This window comes from Perna viridis, chromosome 8 (genome assembly GCF_037379345.1).
Source record: "Perna viridis isolate PV_CMFRI_1.1 ecotype Kerala chromosome 8, ASM3737934v1, whole genome shotgun sequence".
NCBI classification, from domain to species: domain Eukaryota; kingdom Metazoa; phylum Mollusca; class Bivalvia; order Mytilida; family Mytilidae; genus Perna; species Perna viridis.
This window is the reverse complement of record NC_142452.1, coordinates 6,133,936-6,157,369: the sequence shown is the minus strand read 5'-3', so window position 1 is coordinate 6,157,369 and position 23,434 is coordinate 6,133,936. Positions and strand designations below refer to the sequence as shown.

General features: G+C 32.8%; 1 protein-coding gene across 1 annotated transcript; it reads left to right on the top strand.

Annotated features, from left to right (window-relative positions):
* The first annotated feature begins 1,297 nt into the window (after nt 1-1,297).
* LOC148609095 (uncharacterized) lies at nt 1,298-21,664 on the top strand. Its single transcript, XM_088541659.1, has 7 exons — nt 1,298-1,371; nt 12,998-13,186; nt 17,739-17,946; nt 18,505-18,686; nt 18,989-19,078; nt 20,435-20,463; nt 21,280-21,664. The coding sequence occupies exons 2-4, from the start codon at nt 13,127-13,129 to the stop codon at nt 18,537-18,539; spliced, it is 303 nt and encodes a 100-aa protein (XP_088397785.1). The 5' UTR covers nt 1,298-1,371; nt 12,998-13,126; the 3' UTR covers nt 18,540-18,686; nt 18,989-19,078; nt 20,435-20,463; nt 21,280-21,664.
* The last annotated feature ends 1,770 nt before the right edge of the window (nt 21,665-23,434 follow it).

The window sequence follows — 23,434 nt, the reverse complement described above, 5'->3', positions numbered from 1 at the left end:
CTGGATAGTGACGAATTGATAAACCAAACTGTGCTATGTGCAAATTGTTCATTGTACATGTAATAAAATGTTGTCAGTTATTCCGTTATCATGATATTGTTCACCGAATCTCTGTAAAGGGGAAATAAAGATATGAATGAATGAATGAATGAATGAATGAAACTTAATCTCTTCTCTGCAATTACTAGTATAAAGCATGTAACCGAAAGAGACAAAAAGTCGAAATCGATGGTATATATAAGACTAAAAATAACGTTATTTTGTCTTATTAATACACGAAAGAATAAATAAACCATTAACGAATTTATTCCTCGAGTGCCAACATCCTTTGATCTACCGACAATTTACCAGTAAAATTTTGTTGGCGTTCAAGGAATAGTATGTACTCATACTCATGCTCAACAAGTTTCCAGCTTTAAAGCTATAAAATTTTCTTAATTATTAATAATAACTCGCTCTCGTTAACTTGTTTAAATAACTATCCAATTTTATAATTAATAAATATATTCAAATTAATTAGTTAAAACGTTAGAATGATAAAGAATGAAATAAATCATTAATATAAAGTTCAGAGTTTAAAGTTATGTTTATTAAAATGTTAGATTCCTGAATTTTTTTTATATTTTTGTATATAATTTATACATTTCTTAAAATAAAAGTAAAAAAATGTTAAAATTTTATTATATTTTTACAAATTTTAATAATTCAATTTAATTATATTCTTACATATTTTTTTTTTAAATCTGCTGTTTTGCATATAAAAAAGGTATGAAATGTTCAATTTATCAACTTCACTTATTAATCTCAACAGTTAAATACTTATAAAAACATTAATTGTTATAAAACACCCATCGTTACTATATCTATTGAAATATTGTTTGTTGGTATTCAAGGAATAGGTAACATATAAAATGTTGGCATTCGAGGAAGACACCAATGTAAGTACTACGAACAGATTGCAAAAACACCGAACTTATTATAAATCAAAATCAGAAGACTCGTAATGGCGTTTCGTAGTAAACAATGATGAAACTGGAGTTTCCGTCATTTATTTCGATTATAATAATGACTAGATCTAGTTTCTTCATGTTTTTGAATAGAGTAAGAAGCAGCTTAAGTGGTGCACGAAATCTTCGTCATGTGTTAATCACTTTTTTTGTTTACCAAGACTGTGGTCTAAAGAGTTTTGAATTCAACCACGTCATATTAGAATCAATAGTATCTCAAAACTCAGGCGATCCCAGTACTGGTTCTCTGTTGAAACTCAATTTACAATTAAATAGCTGAAACATCCAACTCTGAAACCAGTTTTCGCGCGGTTCGAAGTCGACCCAGTGGGAACTCACAGTCTCAACAAAGGCTATCGCAATGGTATGATATGTAACTGCTTAGGGTAGACGAACTAACTTTCTTACGCATGCAAATGCAATACATTTTTAGCCTTATATTATGCTCTTTTTTCCTGGAAAGAGTATATTTTAAAGTCAATGATGTGTATTTCAAAATAACCATTCTTCTTGGAAGGCTACTTGTATTTTGCTTGGTTGCTTTCCGGAAATAGTGGGACAGGGGTAGATCTAGGATTTCAGCAGGGGCAGGTCCAGGTTTTTAAGTTAGAAAGGGGGTGGGGTAAATAAAAAAAAGTAAAGCAAGGTAAGGCAAGAAAATTTTGGCAGTAGGATTTGTGAAAAATGGAGACTAAATGCAAAAACTTTTAATTTCTTCACAATTTTAAGGGGTGTACAGTAGGTCTGCCTACCCAAGGATTTATATATAGTATTTAACTCCTTTGCCTACCCTATTTTTTTCATCCAATGTAACCTCTATTCATTGAATAACAGTTAACTGTCCACAGTATAGATTTTGGACATACATGTAAGTTGATTTAGTTATCATGGTTATTATCCTAATATTATCAGGTATTATTGCCAATGGACGATAACCATGTATTGCATTGTAAGTTTGTGTCAATAAAGAATTTGAATTTTATTAAAAATAGTCATTCAGCAGGGCTTTACTTCATTTCGTTACATTTATTAGGTTTGTCACTCCTACATTTTTTTTAAATCATTTTCAATCAGATTAAGGTAACCTTGTACAGTATTTGAGTTACATGTATAAGGGTCTTTTGACAGTTTGAAGGAGCAACACCAAACAAATCAGCTTCTTTATCCTTGGTCTGATTTAGATTTTTGTTTATACATATATATTCCTAATAAAAATCCCAGGCTACCTGTGTGTTTCAATCAGATTTCAGATATATCTTACAGTTTTCTAGTTATAAGGGCCAAAGGGGGTCACACCTAAAAAAATCTACCTTTTTATGGTTGGTCTGATTTTGAAATTTTAAAGTAATGGCGCAGTCGCCATCTTTGTTGTTGTGTGTGGACATTTCGTTTCTGTGTGGTAACTTTTGTTGTGGTTGACCAAGGAGTTATGTAATATAGTAGGATTGGTATCTCGCACATTTTTACGTAAGAAGTCAATAAATATGTTGCGTAGCGAGAATACCCATAATGCATTTCCTTTGTCTGAGTGTGCCCTGTTAATGGCGAATGATTTCCATCGCTTCAACATTTCAAGTTGACATTTATCTATTACTCAGGTATTGATCGATGTATATAAGAAATTTTGAGGAAAACCATTTCTGCTTTATCCCCATATATTGAGAGTATTAACCAACTATTACAATTATTACAAGACACTTGTTCGTCTGAATATAGCTGAAATATTGCTGCTCGGACGTTAAACCCCAACAAACAAACAAACAAACAAGACACTTGTAAATATAACGGATGAGTATGATTAAATCTTGCCACCCGAGATACAAGAAAGCATGAATTTCCAATCATTCTATATATAACTCCTTGGGTTGACCAATTTTTACAAAGTCTTGGTATGATTTTACTAACTACATGTACTAGAGGAAAGTTCCTATTTACCAGTAATGTGAAGTTTTTGGCCCCTACTGTTTTAGAATAAAGGTCCATAAAGGGAAAAAAATGAGTGTTTTATTAAAACCCATGTAGAATTTGTGTTTTTTCTGATTTTTATTATTCCTCCAATTTTTGTGGGAGTCTCCCGTTATTTTTCCTTTTGACATGCAAAAAAGTCTCCCATGCGGGAGGCATCGATCTCCCAGTTACAAGAATTCCTCAAAAAAAACTTCCCGTTATTGAATTTATCAATTTTTTATTGTTTACTATGCAATTTTTTTTGTTTATGTCAACAACCGTGTGGGTCGTGGTGGTGCTTTATCATCAAAACGCTTGGAACAGCTGATCGACATACGAGTCTCTCTAGAATTATCTTCATTCGCATCGACAAATATCATGATTGCAATTTCCAATGGCTGGTTATGTCAAGATTTTGCAAACTTTGTGGCAGAACACAACCTTCCGTTCCTTGTGGCCATATTTACTGACTGTGAAAAAAAAAAAACATTCCCTGCAATAAAAATTGCAGAGTAATTTTTATGTACAAATGTAAAAGGACTAAATGCACTCAAATTATAACACAGGCTGTCGTACCAAGTCTTGAGGCTATGTATGTACAGTGATTAAAAACTGTTAACAGGATTCTTTCAGTATTTCATCTGATGGAAGCAATGGTAGGGTTGCCAAAAAGTTCTTTGCTACCGTATATTCTCACAAATAAGTTGATCCGCATATGAGTGGGAACCCCCTACTCAGCCCAAAAATTCTGGGATCTAGCCTTGACCCGCTTACAAGTCGGACTGAACTCAGACTGAATTTTTACAAGTACAACAATCAGTGAAATGTAAGGAAGGGCACAATTTTTGGTGGAAAATGTGAAGAATGATCATGTGTTTGTTGTTTTTTATTTTTTTCAATAATTTGTTTATACAACTAATGACCAGATTAGAATGAGTAAAAACTAAGAACTGTGAAGAACAATTTTTTAACGGAAAACTTGGACACTAATTGAGATCAAAGGATTTTTATAAATTAATTGCTAGGCGGTCGAAGGATTGATTGCTTAATAGTGTTATAACATCTTTTCACCCGGTAATCATCTTTCACTGTTTTCTTTTCAATCAAGTCCATCAAGACGGTTCTCAATGACATATATACCATACCTATTATCATTATACTGTTCTGAAATTATCGATAATGGTAATGTTAACGCCTTTTTATTACTGTTTGAAATTAAATTTTAATTATTTCTCAGCATTGCTAATATTTCTTGTAAACTAAGTTACATCGCTTAGTCATGTTTTATGCCATCTTTTTGGTATTAGGATAAATTCAACAACCATGTGACATGCAAGTGAAAATAACAAACACAAGAAGCTATGCTGGGAATACAAATTTTATTAAAGATAGTTTAGTTGTAAGGCATAATGAAAATAAAACTACAAATATTCATTTATTTCATCACTTCATAAGCATACACAAAAATAACAAATATGAGATATATAGGTCGAATTTTACAATACACAAGTACGGCACCGATCTGACTGTTAAAGGTAGGTGTCATTTTCGTGTCAATACCTTGATTCTCCCACTTGCTCCGACTAGAGTTTTTAACCCATGGCCAATATCTTGCTTATAAGTCGGAACCCTTCTTAGCAACTCAAAATTTATCTTGAAAAATCTAACTTATATGCGAGTATATACGGTACTCTTGTTCGCATTTTTGAAGATAGTAGCTGGAAGCGGGTCAATCAAAACAAGATTCATTGACATGCCAGCGGTGAACATTGGAACAAGGCAAAATTTATTTTATGCCATACCAAGCATCATTTCTGTGACCTACACTACTGTCAACCAAAATTTTAATTTCTCCACTCTTCACAGTGGAGTCACTCATGTCCTCCACTGTGACTCCACCAAAGTAAAAACTGAGATAAAATTGCTCCATTTTAATAGTTTCCAATATTTGTTTCTGTCAATTACTTAGATGTTATTAAACTGCTAGAACCATTAAATATACTTTGGTATAAAGGCAGGAAAAGTTAATTACAGACAATTTTTGAAATGGTAACTCCACTGTGGAGAGTGGAGACACTTGACTCCACTCAAAATATCTCCACTGTGGAGAGTGGAGAAATTAAAATTTGTGTTGACAGTAGTGTACATGTATAATTCATACTGTTGATTCATTTGTATATATGATGTATTTATGGTTTTGAAAAAAATATTTGAAATCTTCTGTGTTACATTGTATTTAATTTATAAAGTAACAAAGTATGTCTATAATGTCATCATGTAAAATCTCCTGCAATTTTAGGATGGATAGATCTCCCACAATAAGGTTAGACTAGGTTAGAAGGTATGATATTGTGTTTACACATGCCCCCAGTAACAGGCGGCGGCCGTATCATACCACGTCGGCTAAGCTTTTTGTTGTAAAATTTTGCAGAAATTAGAGGTACATGTAGCTAAACTTAGAAATTTCAGTATTCCATAGGGGCAAAGGGTGCTGGTACAGGTTTGTATGGCTACAGTGTATCTACTATGAAGAGATGTGCAAGGAGAGCCAAAGGTTTTTTGATTTTTCATTAAAAAAATATCTAGTGTATACATGCATAAGGGGACATACATTTGTAACCATTTGACTCTTAGTTGGCCTGGCCAATTCTATGGGTCTATGGGGTCATAATATTTATTTTAAAAATTTTTTAGTCTAAATTTATTTTCAACCACACAGGTTTCTGTTCTGGTGTATGAAGTACATGTATCTGGACTTACTTTTTTAGGTGTAGACCAGAATATTTATTTCCAATAATTGCCAGCTGTTATCCTTCTTGGGATCTAATGTTCTTCCTTCCTTTAAATTCCACTCTCAGTGAAAAGTATAATTCAGGAATGAGCAATTTAACAGGAAATTTTCTAATTTTCAACTTCAGTATGTTTCCACACATGGTTTTTCATGCTTGTTAAGATTTACTATCGTTTGATCCTCAGCTCGTCCGTCCCTTATACTTATTTTGTAGCAGATTTCTCAGCTTATACTGGAAGGAATGCTATATATGGTATATTGCTTTCTCATGATTACTTGAACCCTATCATCTCCTTAACCTGAAAAATAGCTCATCCATTTACTGTTTACTGATCGTCTTCATAGCTTTATAGGTGCTGCATAATTTATGCCATAATAGAATATCTGGGATATTACTTTTTCATGTTGACTTGTATCTTGCCTCCCCTTAACAGCCTCATTGCTCATGTACTTCCTGTTTATGGATCAACTTTCTAAGTTTTAAGGTGCTGCATTATTGAAATTTTCATAACAGAGATCTCAGCTACTACTGGAATACAAAAAATACCAGTTTTATGTATTGTAAATTTCGATATACTGTACACATGTTTCAAGGAGTAACCTCTTATCAGCAGCATTAAAATCAAAATATGTAGGAATGTCATAATCAAAATATTAGTTGTATACCAGAACAGAAGTACTCCAAACCAAAACTATTGAAAGAGGAAGCCAAATTCATCTCCAAGTGGTTCTACGATTTGCAATGCTTAGATATTTGGTATATTGCTTTCTCTAGATGACTTGTGCTGTGTCTGTCCTTTTCAGGTTCATGGCTTATCCAAATCCTGTTTACCAATGGCCTCATTGTCTCCCTTTCCTAGATTGATTGAGGATATCTCGTTGTCTCCCTTTCCTTGGTTGAGTGAGGATATCTCATTGTCTCCCTTTCCTTGGTTGAGTGAGGATATTACATTGTCTCCCTTTCCTAGGTTGGGTGAGGATATCTCATTGTCTCCCTTTCCTAGGTGGAGTGAGGATATTACATGATGTAGCATGCAGTCTCTTGTTTTTATATTGCTGTAATAGTTTTTGACTAAGGTACATGTATTGCTTTTCATTGGAGTTCAACTTGAGATTATACATGTATGTTAAGTTTGTGTTTATTTATGATCTTTGTAAAATGTACTTGTGCTAGGTCAATCATATTTGGGATGCAGTTTCACCTGCATCACAGTATTACAGTCGTGTAAATGTACATGTATATGCAATCTAATCTACTGACATAGAAATTTTAAAATTTCTTATTAAGTATAGACTAACGTTAAGACTTCAACTGATTAGATAATCTGATTGTACTACATGTGCATGTAGGTTGATCATATGTGGTATGGAGTTGTATTAGCATCACAATTGTTCAATATATCCTCTAATTTTCTAATTAAGACTGTAATGTTAAATTTTCTGATTAGGTCAGTTAAACATGAATCACTTGTGCTAAGGGCAATTGTGTTTGGAATGTAGTTGCATTAGTATCACTACATTACTGTTCTGTATCTATTTCATGTACATATAATTTGCCCCCCAGCGATTGAATTTCAGAATTTTTTCCACTTGTTACATTGTAAATTTAGCAAGTACTGAAAATTTACACTCGCTAAATTTAAGTTTTTTGGAATATTTCTGGACTTTACCTACGAACATACAGAATTCCACTAGCAAATTTTAGCAAGTGGAAATAATTTCTACTAGCAAAATTAAATTTCAACTAGCATATAGCAAGTATTTCCCCTTAAATTCGATCACTGGCCCCTGCAGTCAAATCTACTAAGTTGACTTCCAAATTTTAAATTTTTTTGTGAAGTTTTCTGATTAGGTCAGTTCAACATAAATCACTTGTGCTAGGTCAATTGTGTTTGGAATGTAGTTGCATTTAGTATCACTACATTACAGTTCCATGTATCTGTTTCATGTGTTTTGATATACCACAGTTATAATCTATTGACTTTGGACCTGTTCACCCTAATATCTTGTCATTTGTTTTGTCAATCTGGTTTGTTGTGTTAGGATACTTGGATTGATGCTTAAATCAATGGTTTCATTAGCATCACTACAAAAAAACTTCATATCTGTTTCTTGCATATGCCCTTACATCCACTTTCAAATGTTGAACAACAGCAACTGTGCAACAGGTTAGACATATCTCCGGTTACAGTAAATATATTTATCATTAAGAGATTTCAAAGTATAATAATGTTACTATGGGTTGTTTTAACAAAGAAGAAACAAATAAAAATCATTGTTGTTTCAGTTACAAAAAGCAGAAATATAGTATTAGTACAAAATTTAGCAGGAAAAAAGAGAAATCATTACATTTAAAGGGAAATTCTTAAAATCTTAAATACTATTTCAATATTTGATTCATTTACTATAATTAGGATATCTTTTAAAGAGGTAATAGTGTGATACTTACCTGAAAAGAAGTAACCTTTTATATCTTGCCTGTGAATAATATCACAAAAGACAAGACTTAGTATTACAATTCTGGCATTGGTGATTGTGATTCTGGCATTGGTGATTACGATTCTGGCATTGGTGATTGGAGTTCATTTTAAGATTTTCCTGTAGTTTCCTGATTAGGTCAGTTTGATATGAACCACTCTGATTAGGTCAGTTTGATATGAACCACTTATGCTATAGGCTAAAAACCACTAATTCCACTTTCCATAGGCTTCTATGCTAATTTCACAATACTCAATGGCTTCTCTGGACTTTACCTTAACTTTAACCTGCAGAGGACTATATATCAGCTCACAATCCTCAGAATGGCATGTGGGGTTAGCAGACTTGCAGTGCAGTACTGGTCACCGGAAGTGAAGGGTCTATAAATAGCGTGGGAAATCCCAGTGTTTTCACAAGATAGGGGTATATTTAAAAATCATTATGGAGATTAGGCTTCACATCACAAGAAGCAAAATGCACCTATAAAATGTACAGAAATGTTTTTCCTTTCAGAAACTGTTTAAATTTTTTAAATAAGATGAGAACTTTTTTCACAGCACTATGAGGAACAGGGGTAATTTTTGCGTAGGACTATTTTTGCGTACGTTCCGAATGCTCATTGGTTGAATTGGTGGTCTGTAACCTAAAGAGTCACTTTTTGTCTTAGAAAAAATAAATAACTATACAGGTATCTTCCTACACACATACTGAATGCATTTGCAAAGTTTCAGTGAAATGTGACAAGCACTTTTTTAAATATTTGATTTTTAAATGTAGGGTAACCAAGTTGTGCAAGCAAAAAAGTGACAATATTCTACCATACTTAAATGCATTTAATATTTGCAAAGAACTTTTTCTGACTTTTCAAATAAAAAATATCAATCACAACTTGTCTTTTAACAATATTAAGGAAGAAATAGTTTTAAAAGTAATCATTTTCTGAGAAATTGGTCTATTTTTAAAAATTTATTTCTGACATGCCTCCCCCTTTTTCTTGATCACATGTCAAAAATCCTAAATCTTTAAATTTTCACAAAAGGTGATATATTTGGCTTTAAATTTGTAAATACAGTGTTTTCACATTAAAACATGACCAGTAAAGGGCACCTAAAGCAAGAAAAGTACTCAATAATGGATTTTCCATGTTGCCATAGGGGAATGCTGATATGGCCTTAACTGCAGTAATGAAAGTGAGTTTTTCCTCATTTCTAACCTAATTTTTGCTCAAATCTACACAAAACTTGATTTCAAGTGCTTATTACCACCATATTTAGGTAAATATAGCCCTCAAAGTTTAATATTTGATATTTTTACTAAATTTTCTACACTTTTTACAAGATAGGACATAAAAATCAGCCAAAAAGACCAATTTTCCATAATTTGGACATATAACTTAAAAAAATGCATATTTTGAAGGATTTTTGTAGTGTATTCCTTTCATGGCAAAGTTAACAAGATCTTCAAGTAGTTTAAAGCTATTTCAAGAAACTTTTCATTTTGCCATGGCTTCATCTTAAGGCTAAAAACCACTAATTCCACTTTCCATAGGCTTCTATGCTAATTTCACAATATTCAATGGCTTCTCTGGACTTTACCTTAACTTTAACCTGCAGAGGACTATATATCAGCATGATTCTACATATGTCAGCTCACAATCCTCAGAATGGCATGTGGGGTTAGCAGACTTGCAGTGCAGTACTGGTCACAGGAAGTGAAGGGTCTATAAATAGCATGGGAAATCCCAGTGTTTTCACAAGATAGGGGTATATTTAAAAATCATTATGGAGATTAGGCTATTTGTAATGGAATTTTTTGTAACGGATTTCTCATCTTCTGTAAGAGAGAATGCTTTGGTATTCGTAAGGAAATATGAGTTGCCATGGGTCGAATTGTCCAGTACTGATAAGTTGATTACGTCATTTTCATTAACATTTGGGTGCCATGTTGTGACCATCCATATTTTGGAAAAAGCTAAGATTAATCATTGTAGCTAGGGAATATTTGACAAGACTGGTTCTAAATTGTATTAACGAAGAATATGAGAATGAAGTTGCCATGATGCTATTTTTAAGCTCCTGATTTTACATGTACATGCCCAAACTGGATATTAATGATTTTTCTCACCACAAGTATACTGAACCCAGTTGATAAAGCAACCATAGGAACATATAAATGTAAATGTGTTATAAATAAAATTAATAAGTTTTGGTTGAGAGTCAGCATATGATACATACATGTACCGTAATAAAAATCTCTGGTGAGCTTTTGAAGGACATGTTAATGTTAAACCATACATTGGTATCATCTTTTGAGCTATTGCTGGTCATATCAGTGATTTGGATTAAAAATTTTGAGAATGAGCCATTTTTAGCTCACCTGACTCAAGGCCATGTGAGCTACAGATATATTGCCATCACTTGACGTCCATCTTCGTCATGTTAATAGTAATTCAAAACGCTTGTTCTCTGAAACTTGGTATGAATGTTCCTTGGGGTATCCTGCATAGAATTGATATAGGGATTTTTTATACGTTGAAAAACATGGCCACCGATACTAAAAATAGAATATGGGGGTCAAACAGTAGTTTTTTACATATATCTCCAAAACTGTTAGGTTTAGTTATGCTGACATAGGATAAAAGTGTTCAGCTTGATGAGGTCTATCTGTGGTAATATTTTCATTTTAATCCATTAAGCCATGTAAGAGTTATTGCCCCTTTTCAACGTTTTTGCTATATTTAATCTTATTTCTTTCAAAAATCTTCTCCTCTGACACTAGTCAGCACTCCACAGTATTGTAGAACTGCCAGATTTTGGTCTTGTTATCTGATGCTTTATAACATTTATCACTTTAAAAAATAGTCAAGCATCTGTAAATCTATATATCTAGAAATCTAGAAATTCCCCGTGCAGGTCCGGGTGTTAAAAGAATAGGCCTGCAGCAGCGCTAAGCTTGTCGTAAAAGGCGACTAAATAGTGCTCAGAACCCTAGCCAGGGGCTAGGGCGCTCTGCCCACAAAGCAACTGGGATGTATGCCCCAGGTGGTGGAATGGGGTACCCCTGGCGTGTTACATGCTGGGGTTGTCAGGCTATAATACGGAAAACCTGACCACAAACCATAGTGGTGCACCGTGTTGGGAAAGATGCCACGTTCCTTGCACCTTAAAAAAACCCTACTGTGGTATTCTCTCAGAGTAAGAACCATAGGGCTCTGCCACAGGAGGCTAAATTGCCCGACCCTACCCACCTCTCCCTATTTCCAGTGGCAATCAAAATTTGTCGACCCCATTGTCCTTGTGTCCCATCCCTGTTTCATTTCATCATCATTTCATGTTCATTTTTATCATCAATTTCATGTTCATCGTCTGAATATAGCTGAAATATTGCTGCTCGGACATTAAACCCCAACAAACAAACAAACAAACAAACATATATCTAGAAATAGCTCAAGCCAAGGCCTTCAGGATGCAGTAAAAATTTTCAGGAAAAAAATTACCCACAGCAAATAGGGTTACCATAGAAACCATGCAAAAATATGCGAAAATTTGCAAAAAAGTTCATAAAAGCAGGTTTAAAAATATCAAATTTCCCGCAAAATATCTTAAATTTTTATTTCATCCCTTGAAACTGTCCAAACTTTTTCCTTCAAAAACCTCATCCTCATATTGGCATCACCGTTTAGATTTTGAGCTATTTCACTTTATAATCCACTTGTTAAATTTAGCATGGTAAAAAATTTACTTACTTTCACTTTCACAATGAAGTCAAATTGTCATTGAAAAAAGCTCCTTCAACATTGAAAATATATAAAACATTGCAAAATACTTTGAAAAGTCCCCTTTTTCAGAAAATGTTTTATCAACAATAGATTCTTCATTTTTAATCACTATAGCAACCACCGGTTTCCATTAATGTCATTTTTCATCCTTAGCCAAAAGTGCAAAACTAAACTGTGGAGTGCTGGCACTACTTAACCAGTTGGAACCAAACTTGGTACGAGTGTTCCTTGGGGTATCCTGCATAGAACTGATGTGGGGATTTTTTGATCTGTCAATAATATTGCCGCCATTACTAAAAATAGGAAATAGAGGTCAGACAGTAGTTTTTTGCATATATCTCCAAAACCGTTAGGTTTAGCCAAATTCATCAATAGCTGAAATGATCCTTATTAGGACTACAAAAGTCTATAGAGATAAAAGTTGTCAGAAGACTTCTTGTAAGAGTTATTGCCCTTGAAAGGGGGGAAATGTTTTACAGTTTTCAGCCAATATCTTCTATCATAGATAGGAAGAAACTTTCAATTGCAGAAATGGTCCTTATGATAAGCCCTACCAAAGTCTTCTTGAGTCAAAATTGTTGGACAACTTCATGCTAAATTTATTGCCATTGAAAGGCAAAATTTAACCAGGTGAGCACTTCAAGCTCCTGAAGCCTCTTGTTTTGTTTTCAGACCAATGGAGGCTCATTTTGCCTTCATTGGACAGAATCCTGAATTTTGCACCTTTTTTCTTTTTTTTCTTTTATTGATACGTGTAGCTAATAAATAAAAAATATTCTACTTTACAAATTGAATTTTCTCTGGAGTCCAGCATATTTCAATGGGTTTGGTGTCTTAAATTTCATATTGTTTCCAGAATTTTCCAGAACGTCAATTTACTTCAACATTTAAGAATAAAAATGGCTTTTGTTGGAATAGAGACATTCCTTCAAAATGTGTTGATTGATGCATCATTCCCCTTTCTTTGATTCAATTTTTAACCATTTTTTTCTGCAGGCGAACTTTGATAAGGAGATGATATGCATTCCCAACATCTTGATAAGTAGTAAGACATTTGCATTGATTGTCACATGATAGTGCAACAGGGACTACAGAAACAAGATGTAATACAGAAACTGAAGTCATATGACAATTTATGGCAAGACGACAACACTGTTGATGATAGTTATGTTAAACCAAACCCAGGTACCAGGGTAATGTACAATGTACATACATGATATAAAGTGTTTCCTTTTAAACTGGAGATTTCGTTGAAAACTGGAGCTTTTTTTCAGTGTTTTTTGTTCATGGCATTAAAAGTTAATTATATATGAAATTTATGGAAAACCTCATGCATTAAAACCTATTTCCTTGAGATGCTGTAGAATTGGAATAAATAAGAGCTATCTCTCTCCTCCCTGTTATGAATATTAAAAGTTAACTCATTCATATATGCATAACCTTCATGGACTATATTTCTTCATGTTCTCAAAAACACTTTTTTATTGACTGATAGAATATTTCATTAATCCATGGCATTAATTTGATATGTAGAAGATTCAGCCTGCAAGCCTCTATTCGATCAAAGTTGTTAGATGACTCCTTGAAAGGCAAAAAAATGATGTATTTTGAAGTTTTTTTTACATTATTTTGAAAACTATAATAGATGGAAAAACATTTATTAATGATATGATCCTCATGATTAGGTCTACAAGAGTTAGTACACATATATGCATAACATGTGAAAGATAATTCCTTGGTAGAGTTATTGTCTGTGAAAGGTAAAAAAAATGAACCAGATGAGCGAACCAGGCTCCTATGAGCCTCTTGTTATGATTTTCAGAATTTCAGTGGGCCATTCTTTAACATTGTAAAAATTTCTGATTTTTTTAACATTTTCAGCAAGAAAGTGGTAATTGGGACATCCCCCCTCTAATCCCAATTACTGTCATATGCAGCTTTCTTAACTGCTTTAGACATAAGGACTGCAACTTCATCTTAGTTGCATGTCCTTATGCACCATACTGTGATGATGTCTGAAGATTAACCACTGTACAGTACGCATATATGTTACTCGAATTAATCAAAATTGGACTGTCCAGAAGTCTTCTTCTTTCGAATAACCGTAGGGCGATTGAATATTTATGTATGTTTTAATTATTTACCCCCTGCAATAAAAGTTTGGGGGGTATATGGGAATCACCCATCCATCTGTCTGTCTGTCCATCCACCCGTCCATAGTTCTTGTTAGCACAACTTCTCCTGCTCAAGTGATTTTTATGTAATTTTATAGGAAGATTGGGCATCATATGTAGAAGTGTTTGAGGGAAGAAATTTCTTGTTGGAGGACTCCAAAGGAAGGTAATCCATTTGAGGAGTTTTACATGTTCAAACCTCACGTGTGCTTCTCCTAAACCGATCAAAGGATTTTGATGAAAATTTATAGAAAGGTTTCATGAAGGTTTCTTGTATAGATATGCTAGAAGGAATATAGTTACTGTCACAGTGGTGCACAGGAAGATAATCCATTTTGAGGGTATTACATGTTCAAACCTCACATGTGGTACTCCTAAACCGCTTCAAAGGATTTTGATGAAATTTTATGAAAAGGTTTCATGTAGGTTTCTTGTGTAGATGTTCAAGAAAGAATATAGTTACTGTCTTAGGGCTGCAAAGGAAGATAATCCATTTTAAGGTTTTAACATGTTCAAACCTCACATGTTCTACTCCTCCTAAAAAGCTCAAAGGATTTTTATGAAATTTTATAAAAAGGTTACATGTAGGTCTTTTTATATAGATGTGCAAATAGGAATATAGCACTTTCTTAGGGCTGCAAAGGAAGATAATCCATTTTAAGGGTTCAAACCTCACATGTGCTACTCCTCCTAAACTGCTAAAGGATTTTTGATGAAATTTAATAGGAAAGTTGCATGTAGGTTTTTATGTAAATGTGCAAGAAAGAATATATTTACTGTCTTAGGGCTGCAAAGGAAGATAATCCATTTTAAGGGTTTTACATGTACAAACCACGTAAACACAACTGCTGATAAACTGTTTAAAGGGATTTTGGTGAAATTTTATATGAAGGTTACGTATCATATGTAGGTGTGCATGAAAGAATAAAGAATGTCGCAGAACTCCAGAGAAAGATAATTGATCATAGGGTTTTTTTTTTTTTGTTTTTGTTTTTCTCTAGTTATTATAATTGTTATTCTGCATCGGGCACCAGGAGGGGCTATAAATGGGTTCCCTGATTTCTTACACCCTTCACGCCCAGGGATTGTGTGAAGAAATACAAAAAACTCCCATAATTCAAATTAAACACTTATAAATAAAATATTCTATATTTTGTACAATATCACAATTTATTTATTGCAAGTATCAGAACCATGCACCTCGACAATTATTTAATCAATGAACTCCAAAATCAATACTTCACATGATCGTTTAACTGCACTTTTAAACTTCCTGACTTCTATATCACACAAATCATTGGTTGTGAATAAAATTTAGACAAAAGATGCAGAAATTGTCGTATACACATGCTTTATGATAAACAGAGTATGTGTACATTATATTTATTTTTTTTAAAAACCGTGTGAATTATAACAAACTGATTAGCTGAATGTAAGTATTTTTTTCTGAGTATTTGTAACTTCTTGAAAGAAACTTGCAGAACTATGTAACAAAATTGGATGTAGCTAATGCTATACCATGCATAGAACACATACGAATATGGTAGGGCATACATATTATATGATTCATATTATACAAGTAACAATACATTTGAGGGAGTGTAAATGGCTAGCTACAATAATGCTATCCATACTATAGACTGCAATACTACATAAAAAATTTTAAAAATCAATGAATACCCTTTTAATTTCGAGGTATTGGGTTTTCATCTATTTTATCTCAGTTTGTTCTTGCTATGAAGGCAACTTTGTTTATTATCATATTATAAATCATAAATTTAGAAATTACCTTCTTTTGATACTTAGCAATATTCCTATATTTCCATATTGCCCACTTGACTGTCAACAAAATCGTTTCAATTAATGAATGTTTTACATCCAAATTTTGGCAACCCAATATTATGACTTTCTGAATTTTGTGTAATGTCAGTATTCATTTTTATGCACAAAAATATCTTTCCAAGCTTCATTCACCAATTTGCATGTAAAAAATAAATGATTTAAATTCTCCCTTTTGTTGCAGAAATGACATGACCCATATGAAAATTATTTTTTTGGTAACAGTTCTTCGGTATAAATAATATTATGGAGGAGTTTCCACTGCAGTTGTTTAGCTTTTCTATTCCCAAAATTGTCTTTTAATGAAACTCATATTTTATCCCATTGAATATTTTCGTTTATGAAGAAATTTTCCCATTCCAATTTGGAGTCAGTGGGAATTCATAAAAACTCATTTTTTATTTGTTTCAGTTTTATATCTTGTTGCCAGAACTTTGCCCTCTCGTACAAAATGAGTGTTATTAAATTTGCATGTCATTTTCTTCTGTGATAAGTTAATATTATCAAATTTTAGAATATTTATATGCACAAATTTGTAAGCTGCCTTTTTTTTGCTGTATTGAGCTATCCAATTTCTCTTATCGTTTAATTTATTGAAAACAACTAGAGGTGACTCAGAAGAATTTGTATGGGTGTTCCATACATTCTTTACCTTTTTTATCCCACTTTCTGCAAAATTAAAAAAAAGTAGAACTTTACCGCCATATTTGAATTTGGAGTTACCCATAATTTTGTACTAGATGTTTTTCTCTAGGTGAATTATTGCATCTGTGTATCTTATTAAACTCTATCCAGGAACTCAAGAGATTTTGATAATGTTTTGACATCTTCATCTGACCTAAGTCGCTAATGTCTGAACATATACAAATGAAATATTCTTTGTCAAATTTTGAGTCTAGTAAGGTGAGCCAAAATTTGCCCAAGGCGTTCCAATTATCCAGGTCATAGTTTATAAGGTTATACAAACTCTTGACCTGTTTTGATTTAATAAAATTTCTAAGATCAACCATATTAATTCCACCCTTTTCTTTAGGTAAGCAGCAAACCGCTCTAGATACTTGGTCTGCTTTACCATCCCAAACAAATGACCACATAATTAGTATTAACCTCCTTTTCATATTTTAAGAGTATGCCTCTCATCTCGATCTCATACACAATTGTGGACAATATAAATCATTTAATAATTAATAAAAAGAACTTTTCCCTCCAACGTCAAATCTCTTGATTTCCATTCCTCAATACAGCTCTTAATCTTATTTATTTCTTCTAACCATATTTGATTTAAATTTACCCAGTACCTGTGTTGGATGCCAAGCACTTTAACTGGCTTCTTTGTCCATTTAATTTTATTGACTTTAGGTTTCTTATTCTTCCATCTATCTATATACTTTCCGACCGTTTTATTCATATTCATACACGCGCCGCTGGCTTTTTTGTATATTTGCAAGACTTTGAAAGTCTCTTCAATTGATTTTTCTGTTTCATTCAGCAACTGTGTATCGTGTGCAAACATGTATAAGTGTATTAATTTGACAAGCCAGTAATTTTTTTGTTACTGTGACAATTTATTGCCAAAAAGATGCATACTTTTGCTTAGATACTGTACATTTTTTCTACAGACAAACTCAGTTTTTAAATAATTTATCTATTATGAAACCAAATCCTAACCATACCAGTAGTAAAATCAGAAGTCAATATTTTAATGTTAATTTTAATTTCTAAAGGACCTATTTAGTAACCTGCACCAGAGCAAAATATTTCCTGCTACTGTGACAACACCAGCTACCTCTTCCCACAGTGAATTAGTCACATTCACTTATGATGATGGGTTAGTTCATGACTGTGTTATCCAGTCAGAGGTCAAAGGTTACCAGTTTGCTAAAAGTATTCCGGTAGCAGTTTTCTTTGAGCAGGACTCTTCAAGCAGTAACTGTGAGTATGATCTGAATTTTGATTTTCATCAAGTGTAGATCTGTTCAGTTGTACATGTGCACATAATGTGTTTTGTCAGGAGTTGTCTACGAGATGTACATGTTCATGCACTCATTTTACAATTTTCTGGGACCAGTTCCTTAAATCCAGAAATGACTTCATAAGTAAGATGTTACTTGTGTCTAATCCTTTCTGTATGATATTCTACAAATAACATATGTTTAAACTAAACCAATCATGGACCAGCAGATAAAAACTCGGGTACACAATTATTGTACAGTGCTAAAATACAATTGTATTTCATCAATAATTGAGTATTCTATTATGTACACATTGACATCCCTGTGATAAATCAGTCAAGCAAAAACCAGAGTTTAAAAAATTCTAAAAAGATGTGAAATACCTGGTAGCAGAATTGAATGTAAATGAAATGATATGGGATGAATGGTGATAAAATTTTGCTTACAAAAATCATACAACACTAAGCTATTGCTAAATATAGTGATTGATTGTGTTTGTGCTAATAAAGAATTGGAATTTGAATATTTTTCATTTTAGCCACAGGTTCTTTAGCTGTTACGTTCTGCTGGTAATGCTGATTTTGAATCGGCTAATGATTCTTTCTCACCATCCAACCCATAGCATGTAACCAGTCCACTGGGATCCTGGCCAGCTATTTCTGCTGATCCCACCACCAATTCATTCCCAGACTGGTTCTGTGATGTGTCAGCCAATTTCCAGTAAGTCTTTTCTAGTTAAAGATCGACAAAAAGGGAAAAAATTCTTGAACACAATTGTATAAACTTATGTTTTGGACTATTTTTACTCTCACTGGAACTTAGAACTAAACATGCATAAAATATATGACTGTACTGTGTCCATGCATACTTTAATCATTGTATTAAATATTTCACTAATTTTAGATTCAAAACAAGGATAAGACCTATGTAAAATCACAATTGCAGAAAAAAAGAGATATATAACAGATATATATGAAATTAATTGGTGTCATGTTATCAGTGATTTCAAACTTTCTTTTAAGCTACTACAGTGATGCTTACTTTCCTGTTGATGGCCAAGGTTATGTATCTGAAGGTCAAACTGATTGTAATGGAGTTCTAAATAACTTTTAGTATGTATCAAGTCTTATGTGTTGATAAATTCTTCATAACTTCTAGTATGTATGAAGTCTTAAGGTCAAACTGATGATATACATTTGTAAAGTATAGGGTTGAAGATACATGCACATATTAATCATTTAAAAGGACATCTGTATTTAAGAATGAGTTTCTTATATCAGGTTAAAACTTAATGTGAATTTACGAGCTTGTGATATTGAAAACCTTAATATAGTAATTTCTCTGTTATGTAAAGGTTGCTTTCATTAAAATCTGACAATATGTGTAATATGTAATACATGATACACCCCAAAAAAGTTGCTTTTTGGCCTATATGATGAAATGTATAATTATTCATTCCAATCTGTCTGTTCTAATAGGTAATCTACATTGAAAATTCAACAACAGTGTCTATTATATTTTAGTGTCATTTACAGAGTTATCTTCCTTAATTTGAATTTACGATATATTCTGTACAATTTTTATAAGAACAAGGGTTATATGTAAAGTCACATGTTAATTTCTGTTTACTATGACATTTTAAATATAATATCAAAAATAAAAATATGTAGGCTTTCCAACCATGTATCACATTTTGCATGATTCTTTGGAGTGCTACTTAAGTATAAATATTTAAAGGTAATATTACTTTTTTCTACCACATTTTTGTGATTTGTTACAATACAAAAAAAGCTCCCCTATAAGTGGAGCATAATTAGTTCCCATGGGAATTCCAATAACTTGACAAGGAAAGGTATCACCAGAGCGAACAAAAATTTTTTTCTAACTGAAATTCTAGTGCTGTAAGCATACATGTATCTAAAGAAACCCAGTTTATGTAATATACATTATATGTATTACTCCCTATTCAAACTATTCAAGATTACCCCTTGGTCAATCAAAGGGAAACGCAAATTTACTCAAAGGGATCCTTTATTTCAAACATGATAATGTCAAAAATGGTCTTGGAGAATTCTGAAATCAAATTTGGCAATGAATGTAACATTCGTTTCCTATGATGAGATTCAGGAAAGCAATGTCACAATAAACAAAGTTCTGAAATTTACAACTATATCAGTGGGCAATACCTAGTAACTTCAGAATCGCATGAAACTTTAAATACTTAGATGTGGGTAAAATGTAGTTCGTTTGGAAGTTGTTGAATAATTATGATAATAACACTAGTGAAGTCTTCAAATCGGCATCACTATTTATACACGAGTTTTACAAAGGCTTTGAACAATTCTGTTTCAGTCTGAAATATTACATCAAAACATGTAATGTATTCTGATAAAAAATTGAATCTATCTGATTAAATAGGTTATTTTTATATGAATCATGGTTGTAAAGAAAATTTACTTTTATTTCAGAGGTGCAAGGAGCCATTTTTCACTGATGGGTAAGGAAACAAGCTTTTGCCAAGACATTTTTATCCACCATACTTTTACATAGACATGTATTTTGAAACTTTGTACTAAAGTAAATTTCTTACTGGGAATTGTAAATTATTTATAGTGATCCACAGAACAGTGTTTTACTATGGATCAAACATTACATTTATTGTATAAGATACTTTAAATCACAATTAGTTTTAATATGATGAAGATGAAACCTTTTAACACTCCCGAAGAAACAGTAATTAAAAATAACTTTGATAATTTTTGTGAGCTCTGATTTGATATATTAAACACGTAACCATCAATATGGAAAACTTTGTAGTAATATTTGTCCTAAAGTACTATACTGATTGTCATGGTCTGATATGTCTATTGGCCAAAATGTTCGGCATTCATAACGAGTTATTGGTTTTCATGGTCTGAAATGTCTTTCGTTCGAATTGTCCGGCACTGGTAAACATTATGGTTCTTATAATTTGCGACACGTCTCAAAAGATTTCTTTTACCATTTAATTATGTTTTTATTACGATTTGATTCATTTTATCGAATAGTTTCGTTTCGACTCTCTCTTTAGTTTTATTTCGTTTTCGTGTCACAATTTTTATGACCCGAGTTTTGGGTCGTATTGATTACGTAATTTTCGTAAACATCTGGTCGCCATACTGCAGACTATTATGGCCAACCCTATCTTGGAAAAGCTATGATTTGATTTGTATTTAATTATCGAAACTAGAGAATATTTTCCAAGACTGGTTTGGCTCTCAGTCGCACATACACAAGTATACGCAATTGAAGCTGCCATTATGCTTTTTTTCAGCTCCTGAAAATGAAGGTTAAACCAGATATTGATGCTTTTCCTTGCCATAAGTATACAGAACCAAATTGATAATACAACCATAAACGCTCCCGAAGGGAACATATCAGGCCTTAAAAAGAAACTGAAGTATATATATAATTACGAGAGAATGATTGCTATGAAAAATTTAACCGACTTTGGCATAGTTTTGTGTTTTATCGTGATAGATCCTTCTTCAGGTGCAAATATGTTAAATTCAAAAAATTCTGAGTTACAATGTTCATGAATTTTTTTTAGTCAAAATTCATTATCTCCATTGTTCCATCTCTTTTAACAATTTCTCTTTTCACTTCAATCTACAATACTTATTTTACAACAAAAACCAATGTTATTATTGGTGACATGTTTTATGTTGTATTCTTTATTTATGCTGAATGTGTAATACATGTTGGATTTGAAAATTAAATTAAATTAAAAAAAACCTGTGTTTTTAAAGACTGTTCACTTGCATCTTATGTTGTACTTGTTAAAGGGATAAAAACTGATATGCTTCTAACTTTATTAATATGCTTCAGTTCTATCTTTATTGATATGCTTCAGTTCCATCTTTATTGGTATGCTTCTGTTCCATCTTTATTAATATGCTTCAATACTATTTTTATTGGTATACTTTAGTTCCATCTTTACTGTTATGCTTCATTTCCAACTTTATGGATATGCTTCAGTTCCATCTTTATTAATATGCTTCTGTTCCATCTTTATTAATATGCTTCAATACTATTTTATTGGTATACTTTATTTCCATCTTTACTGTTATGCTTCAGTTCCAATTTTATTGATATGCTTCAGTTCCATCTTTATCAATATGCTTCAGTTCTATTTTTATTGATATACTTTAGTTCCATCTTTATTGGTATGCTTTAGTTCTAACTTTATTGATATGCTTCAGTTCTGTCTTTATTGGTATGCTTCAGTTCCATCTTTATTGATATGCTTCAGTTCTAACTTTATTGATATGCTTCAGTTCTAATTTTGACTGATATGCTTCGGTTCATCATTATTGATATGCTTCAGTTCTATCATTATTAATATGCTTCATTTCCATCTTCATTGATATGCTTTAGTTCTATCATTATCGATGTGCTTCAGTTCTAACTTTATTGATATGCTTCAGTTCTTACTTCATTGGTATGCAACAGTCGGCATTCCAGTGGGAACAAATTGTGCTCCTTTACTTGCTGACCTATTCCTTCACTCTTATGAGGCTGACTTTATAGCTTTTCTGATCAGAAAGAAAGAATATCGTTTGACTAAATCCTTCAATCTTAGTTTCCGCTATATAGATGACCTATTATCTTTAAACAATCCTATTTCGATGATTTGATACATCGCATCTACCCAAAAGAACTTGAGATAAAGGATACTACAGACACTGTGAAGCCAGCATCATATCTTGACTTACACATAGAAATCGATGATAAAGGAAAACTATTGACCAAACTTTACGACAAACGTGATGACTTTTCATTCAGAATTGTCAACTTTCCTTTCATCTGTGGCAACATCCCTTCGGCTCCTGCGTATGGAGTGTTCATATCACAACTCATACGTTATGCCAGAGCTTGCCGAAACTACGCAGACTTTTTGTATCGCGCTAGAACTCTAACAAATAGGCTTCTGGAACAGGGTTATGTTGCTACAAGATTGAAGTCATCACTACAGAAGTTTTATGGTCGTCATCATGAACTCGTGGATCGTTATGGTGTATCCAACAGCACCATGAAAACTGATTTATTCAACGGGTCATAGTTTTCCTTTCCTCGTTTGTCTACCCCGGACTTGACTTTTTATGAGCAACTCGGCGGGTGTTTCTAGAAAAGCAGAGGACGCTTACCCTCTACCGGTGCACCTGGTCCGTGCTCCCAGTTTTTAGTGGAGTCCGAGTTGCTCATTTACTTTTGTTACTTTGTATGTATGATTTCAGTTGTATTATGTTCTTTCTTGTGTGTGTGTGTTTTGCATGTCTGGTCTTTGTCCCTGGATTACATTCTTTTGATTACCGCTATAACCTTGGTTCCCTTGATTACTCCTTCAGTTCTAATTTTATTGATATGCTGCAATTCTAACTTTATTGAAAGTGAGGGTATATTAATGATAATAATAATAAAATCTTTAT